Source organism: Seriola lalandi, unplaced genomic scaffold (assembly GCF_002814215.2).
Source record: "Seriola lalandi dorsalis isolate HSWRI2012SDOR001 ecotype SW California unplaced genomic scaffold, Sedor1 jcf7180002054344, whole genome shotgun sequence".
NCBI lineage: Eukaryota > Metazoa > Chordata > Actinopteri > Carangiformes > Carangidae > Seriola > Seriola lalandi.
This window is the reverse complement of record NW_019524897.1, coordinates 77,250-84,361: the sequence shown is the minus strand read 5'-3', so window position 1 is coordinate 84,361 and position 7,112 is coordinate 77,250. Positions and strand designations below refer to the sequence as shown.

The following is a 7,112-nucleotide window of genomic DNA, read 5'->3' as shown; positions in this document are numbered from 1 at the left end:
TGATGCCTCAAAATCAATGTTATTGCTAATCACATAGCATTTATATATGTATATGGAAAATAATGAATTATAACAATATAATAATAAATACAATAGTGATTTTATGTAAACAAACTGGTATTTAAAGGGTTAAAATCCTGAAATGATGAATATTTGGTCATTATGATCAGGACTGATGTTGAACAAAAACATTACTTCAGTCAAAGTGGAAATAATATAATATATGTTTTTATCACAGTTTATTGATGAGTACTGAGAGTGAGATTTTTAAAAGACAATACAAAGAACATAAAATAGATGTCACGTACCAAGAACCCAATTTTATAATTAAAATCGTCATTAATTGTGGGCACCATCCTCTGAAGAGAAAATAATTTACTGAATTATTTTATTGGTTAATATGATCAGTCTGATCAGAAGCTGTAACTTCTTGATTCAATAGATCTCCAGTCTCTGAAAGGACACAACACGACAACAACAGAGTTCAGACACAGAGATTTATTGACTATATCACTAACTACAGGTTAAATGTAATGTCTGCCAATCAGCAGGATGAAAATAACGACTTGGCAACGGTGGGAGAGAATATGTTGCAGCTATTTACAATACGACTGTACAACTGATGGTACTTGGTCAACGAATGAGATTTAGTTATTAGATAATATTATATTTCAAAATCGCAAAACAGCGACTGACTTGCACAGAGTTGAATATTTAATTTGATATTTTTCTCAGATATGTGTCTGTGAAGAGTTGACTGCTAGTTCATAGTTTGTAATTTATGACTGTGTAATCTCCAGAGGGACAGATGGAGAGGGGAAACACCCTTTATCACCTTAGTGATAATCACAATCCTTTTAAAGTTACTTTTCCTGTAAGTAAATATCAACATGTTTAATCAAAGATACGTTTCACAATGTCTAGCAATCTTCTATCTCTGTGTGTTACTGGACATGAGGATGTCATTGTTGTGTGGTCGATGGTGCAGGAATACTGCGTCTGCAGATACTCTCTGTCGAACGTCTGTCGAGCAGATGATTTACCCAGACAGGCCGTGAGATGGAGGACGGCTGTGAACCTGGAGAAAACAAGCACCAGAGACAGGGCCAAGGAGACGACGGAGAATGGGACACGTTTTGGAGAATCAGAGCTCCACTTCTCTGGGAGGATGTACGGGATGATGATGCGGTTTCTCCCTGGTTGGCCATGATTATTTATGAGTAACTCAAATCTCTTCCATGCACCATCCCCTATTTGTCCTACAGGACTGAGCATGATGTTGGGGACCTTTTGATTTCTGTCAACAGCTTTCTTCATTGAGTTCCAGTTGTCTGGCAGGTTGGTGGGACGATGTTTCTCATTAGGGATTTGACAGCGGTTGTTTTTGCTACAGAGAAAATCTCTGTGCTGAGGTTTCATGAGTCCTGTAGCAACATCGTACGCTGCATCAACAGTGAGATAACAGTTCCAGGGAGAATACAGGACCACGTCTGTGATGGTGGGCAGAGGCAGCAGACAGCTGGCTGGGATTATGGAGCCTGTGATTGATCCATGAGCCAAAAAGGTGATGTCAACAATGTTGCTGTGGTTCTTCTTTTCTTCCTCATCAAGCTTTTCTTCCACTAAATGAAACATGTCGACGAGACTGAAGAAAGCCTCCGACTCTGAATTCTCTCTCAGCCATTGTCGAACGGCTTCATCCTGACATTTTCTTATTGCAAACTCTATCAATTCTTTCCTTTGATCCGAGCTCCTCTTGGTGTTTTCGATGCAGAGTTTCACCCTGGCTAATCTCCTTAACGTATTCCTGGAAGAGAAATTTCAAAAAACGAATTAGACGCATCATTTCAACCATTTAAACAGTCTGATCTAAATATTCACTTTCTAACGATGAGGTGTTCCAGTGTTACTCTCCTGTACAGATTCGAGTCTTTACCTCAGAACATGGACAGGAAACCTCAGATACACCTCAAATAAACCTTTGATGGCATCTTTTAATTTCTAGCATTACACTGTAAATAATGTTGATGTTCAGACTCACTGGATTTCATCAAGGCTTTTTTTAAACTCTTCAGAGGCCTTCTGTATGGCTTCAGCGTTCTCTCTCAGTCTCTGACTGGCTTCTGTCTCACAGTTGTCCAGGTTTTTACAGTTGATGACCAGCTCAGGAATCGAAAACGCAAGTCCAACTGCTCCTCCTGCAATCTGAAACATGTTTACAACAACCACTGACAAAAGGAAATACTGGATAACAGGAATCTTAGCACAATGTCTCCACAGTGGGAATGCTCATTTTGAATTTTTTCTGACATATAGCCAAGGTCTTTTAATCAACCATGAACTGTCAACCAACAAGATTAAAATGTACTATTTAAAATAGACAAGAGTCTGCAAACAGTTAAAGATGCACATGCACACCCTCCCAATGTGATTAATAAGTAAATAAATGTGTCTAAACACAGAGCAAGACAGATGAACAAACACAAACACATGCACACACACATGCACACACACACGCACACACACGCACACACACCAAGCACGCACACACACACAGAGGAAAGAATCCAGACTCCCTGGATAAAGCACTTGTTGGGGGGTCTGGCTCATGAAATGAGACTACAATAAACAATAAATCATTGTGTACATACAACATACAAGTGTAGTGGTTGAGCAGACAGTACATTTACTGTGTATCAGTTTTACCAAAGAGAAAGCCCAGTTAAACGGCTGCTCATAAATAAACTAATATTCAAATGTTGTGTGATTTGTTTTGTCTTGTTCTCTATCCATGACTCTACATATGTTTTTTAATTATTTAGGCAGAAAACAGTGTTCCCCTGTGTCAGGGCTAGAATATGATCCCAATGTTGATTTGAATGGTTGATACTTACACGTCCAACTGCCTTCGCTGCTACTTTTGGTGCCATGGAAGCAGCTGCTTTAGAAGCACCTTTAGCTGCTGTAGAAGTGGCGCCTTTGGAGACTCCCTTTGAAATCACTTTTTTTCCTGTTTTTTTAGCAGTTTCTATGAAAATCTCCTCTGCGATTTCTTCTATGAGAAGTTTTCCAAGTAGGGCAAGACCCTGTGCTGCCCTGCTGAGAATAATCAAAGCTACGTTTGTCTCAAAGTTCTTTGTTTTGATCCAATGAGATACCATTTTGTGCAAACTGATCTTATCATTCACTTCCAGTCCATTGCGTTTTGCTATTGCCCTTAGAATCTTCTCCACGACATAATTTTCTGGAGTAATATCTCCGTAGGCCCGAGCCTGTTGTTCTCTCTTCTTCCCTTCTTCTGCCAATGTCTTCATGAGTTTCTGGATTCCCTTTTCCAGATTCTGGATCGTCTCTGCAATTTCTTCAGCCTCTTTCATGGTGAAGCCTGATACCACAACATCTACAATATCAGCACCCACATTAGTAACCAAACCAGCCCCTGTTGCTGCTGCTCCTGCTACAGCTAGAGCTGGTATTGCTGCCCCTGCTGTAATGAAGGTTAATGCACCTGCTGCTGTCAGTGCTGCTGCACCACCTACAGACACTGAGCTCCCAACAACCTTACTGACGTTAACATTCTTCCTAGTTTCCTCAAGCTCAGTGGCCAGTTTCTTCAACTTCTGTGCACCTTTCTTCTGTAGCTCCACCCAGGAGAAGATTTTAGTTATGAGCTTGTCGGCAACGTCCATGTTGAGATCACACTGAGAGGTCGGCAGGTCTACTAGACAGAACAAAGTTGTTAATAAGCAACTTAAAGATTTTTTGGAAAATAAAAACCTTCTCTGTTCTCACCTTTGTCTGTTGATTTGTCAGCAGGATTACACAAAAGGGCCTGAACTGATTTGGGATGGTGAATGGGCCAGAGAAGAACTCAGTGAATTTGATTTTTTTACTACCTTTGTGAGACTTTTTAGCTTTTCCAAAACCCAAGTATCAAACCAATATTACATGAATTGCATACTACATTATTGCACTGAGCAAGCACAGCAGTAGTGACAACATCATAACAGACTGTGACAGGCTGGAGGTTGTAGGTTTAGGAGGGGAGTGGGAGGTGAGGGGGTTTTACTTTGTGTGGTGCATTAATTGTTTTAAACAAATAACAAAATCTTATAAATAGACAACAATTGAAATTGTAAGGTTTGGACAGTTTATACAACTGAAATGACATTTTTCTTATTAAAGAGAAAAGTAAATTACTGAAAAAAGTACCGCTGGATACCAGTATCTGGAATTCGGTACCGGTACCCTACAGTACCTTATTTTGGTACCAATTGGTTCAAATGTGAATGAAATGATCATTTGTGATATTCTGAATCCATAATTTTGAAGAGTAAATGCAATATAGAAAAATACATCATATTTGCAAGTAAAAAAGACCATGAATCAAAAAATAAGTTTTTTCCATCTCACCTGCTTTAGAGTGTCACTTGGAGTTTTGTTGAGAAATTACAAAAGTCTGATGAAACGTTCAGGTTCGTCGTTCGTTGCTGTGCGAGAGCATGAGGCAACAATTCCACTCCTGTTGCTGCTTCTTTGTACCAGCTGTTTCATACTCGGGCGTATTTAAGGCTCCCAAAAGTGAAAGAGAAACTGTTTAACACAGTTAATGTTTCATGATGAAAATCCCCAACAATGTGAAGATAAAGAAACCACATGACTCAAACAGATAAGATCTTACTGTCAACTGTATTTATGTTCTTATATTAATATCAAAGTTGATACGGGTGACATTTGACCTGTGGAGTCCAGCAGAGCAGCTTGAGCAGAGGAGCAGAGGTTTGCAACATGCAGGCTTGGATTCATCTGCTCTTCAGGCTTCAAGAGAAGTGAATGTGAACCAGGGCAATATTTGTGTGGCAGACATAGTGCTGGTCAATAATTCAAAGTCTGACACTGACGAAAGCTTCCATACTTTCACATGTTACCAAACTAACTGCCAGCCATATAAAGCTATATAGGCATGTAATAGAAAGCATTACACCCCCAAATAGTGTGAAAGAGTTTCGCTTTAGGTGGTGAGTGCTACAAACCTGCACCAACCTGAACTCAACTCAACTGCTGCCTGAAGGAGAAACTCAGGGAGTAAATGACTACTACACATTTTATATCTATCTAAAATATAATAAATACATGACAATAAGCTGGAAGGATAAGCATCGCTAGGAGATGACGAGACAAACATAACATTAGAAATGACTTTGCACCGCGGCAGGAAGTGTATATATACATATATATAATATACAGTATTATAAACAAAAGACCTGCAAAAGTAGGATGCTCATATTTCAGACAAGTTCCCCTGTGAGTGTTATACTGTTAGATATAATATTAAATCATATTACTAAATCTTTATTATTCATATGTTTATGTGTCGGCAACATTTTACTGTTGGAGCTGGTTTTAACTAGTGAAACAAACATCTTGTGTCTTATCTAAATTACATTTTATTTATATTTGTTCTTCAGCTCATGATGAAAATCTCGACAGACCTTTTGGACTGTCAGAAAGTAGTTTTGGTTTCCTGTAAACCACACGTTTAACTGAACTAGTCTAATGATCAAACACCTGTGCGGGGTGTGAACTCTGTGAAGACTGAAAATGTTGCTGTTCAAGTTTCACTCATTTATTTTTACTTTGTACTAAGTTTGGTTCTTACCATTTTCATTAATGCTACAAAAACAAACTTTCTGTTGCTTCAAACTGTCTGTATTCTCATATATATCTATAGATCTATATAGATCTATAGATATATTGTACAATACAGATATTGTCATTAACATATGTTTACGATTTTGTTGTCAGACAGAAATAGTCACAGAATGCCTTCTGGATCTTTTCTAGGGATGTACAGTTGCCTGACAACAAAAACAGAAACCTAAATGATGACTGCATGATATTTTCTGTCTTTTGTAAAGTAAAGAAATGAAAACAAATCGAACAGATCTGTCTTACTATTATTTTAAGCCTTATACTATAATGGAAAACATGCAGCAGGGTTTGTATCCAGTCCAGTGATCGACCACCTCTCTGGCCATGGCTGCAGGTAAACCACCTGATTTTATGTGGTATATATTTTGAACTACTGTTAATAGTTTTAAGGTAAAGTCCCTATACTAATAGAAGTACATATCATTATTTAGAGGTCAGCACTGCTTTCACAACACTGGAGGGGTTCTATAAAACAGAAGACACAAGTGCTGTAAAGTTGCTACAGTAGCAAACACAAACCACATCAACAAAGTCCATTTACAGTTCTCCAGAATTAGGCAACCATAGCTGGTAATCTGGTAATTGTGGCATGTGTGATTCTTGGTATGTTTATTTTTTCACATTCGTTGTCAGTATTCCCGTAGAGACTTTTTGCACATCACATCACCATCAGCTGAAGCTGACAAACCCAAGTCACTGGCAGTGTCCCACTATGCAAATCAACAAAACAGAGGAAGTACTCTGAAAAAAATCACCTTAAAAATGGTCAAATCAGTGACGTAGTGTGGTCTATGTAAAAAACCACATTTTAAAGTGAATGGATAAATTACTAAATCTACTGCTCATATTCTTGTTTGATCATAGGCTTCTGTTGACAGTGGCTTGGGCTATTTATGTTCACAAAGTGCCAAAAACCAGTACATTCATTTTATCATTAATCTGGTATTTGTTTAGTTGCTTAGTTTGGTGCTATTCTGAATTTTGCTGTGGGTTATAGCACTCTATCTTACTACAGATGTTTGGGGCAACTTTTAGGGGTAAGGCTGGAGCCTAAACGCAGTACAAAATGCTTTAATAACAAAAGATGACGACTTACAAACAGGGAACACGAACAAGAACCAGAACCTCTAGGTACCACAAGGAACAGAAAGCCAAAGCACAAGGAACCACAGAGGACAAGAACAGCAGGGAACAGTTACAGTCAAACAGACCAAGACAAAAGGGAGCACAGAGACTAAATACTCAGGAGGAGGGGAGACAATGAGACACAGGTGCAACTCATTAGGGCAGGAAGTAAAGGACCTGAAACGAGACAAGAGGTGAGTATCAAAATAAAACAGGAAGCACGAGACAAAGAACACTTAATTCAAACATAAAATGTCCGCCATGGCAAACCATGA

At 38.7% G+C, this 7,112-nt stretch overlaps 1 protein-coding gene across 3 annotated transcripts; it reads right to left on the bottom strand.

Annotated features, from left to right (window-relative positions):
• Nucleotides 1-224: 224 nt before the first annotated feature.
• On the bottom strand, nucleotides 225-6,556 carry LOC111656113 (uncharacterized). Of its 3 annotated transcripts, none has more exons than XM_087174374.1 (4): nucleotides 4,414-6,556; nucleotides 2,895-3,721; nucleotides 2,042-2,205; nucleotides 225-1,807 (listed from the first exon to the last, which is right to left on the bottom strand). In XM_087174374.1, the coding sequence occupies exons 2-4, from the start codon at nucleotides 3,687-3,689 to the stop codon at nucleotides 895-897; spliced, it is 1,872 nt and encodes a 623-aa protein (XP_087030500.1). In that variant the 5' UTR covers nucleotides 3,690-3,721; nucleotides 4,414-6,556; the 3' UTR covers nucleotides 225-894. The 3 variants fall into 3 exon arrangements, with proteins under 3 accessions (XP_087030500.1, XP_087030499.1, XP_023263463.2); XM_087174373.1 differs by having other exon boundaries at nucleotides 2,895-3,718; XM_023407695.2 differs by lacking the exon at nucleotides 4,414-6,556 and having other exon boundaries at nucleotides 2,895-4,407.
• Nucleotides 6,557-7,112: the final 556 nt, after the last annotated feature.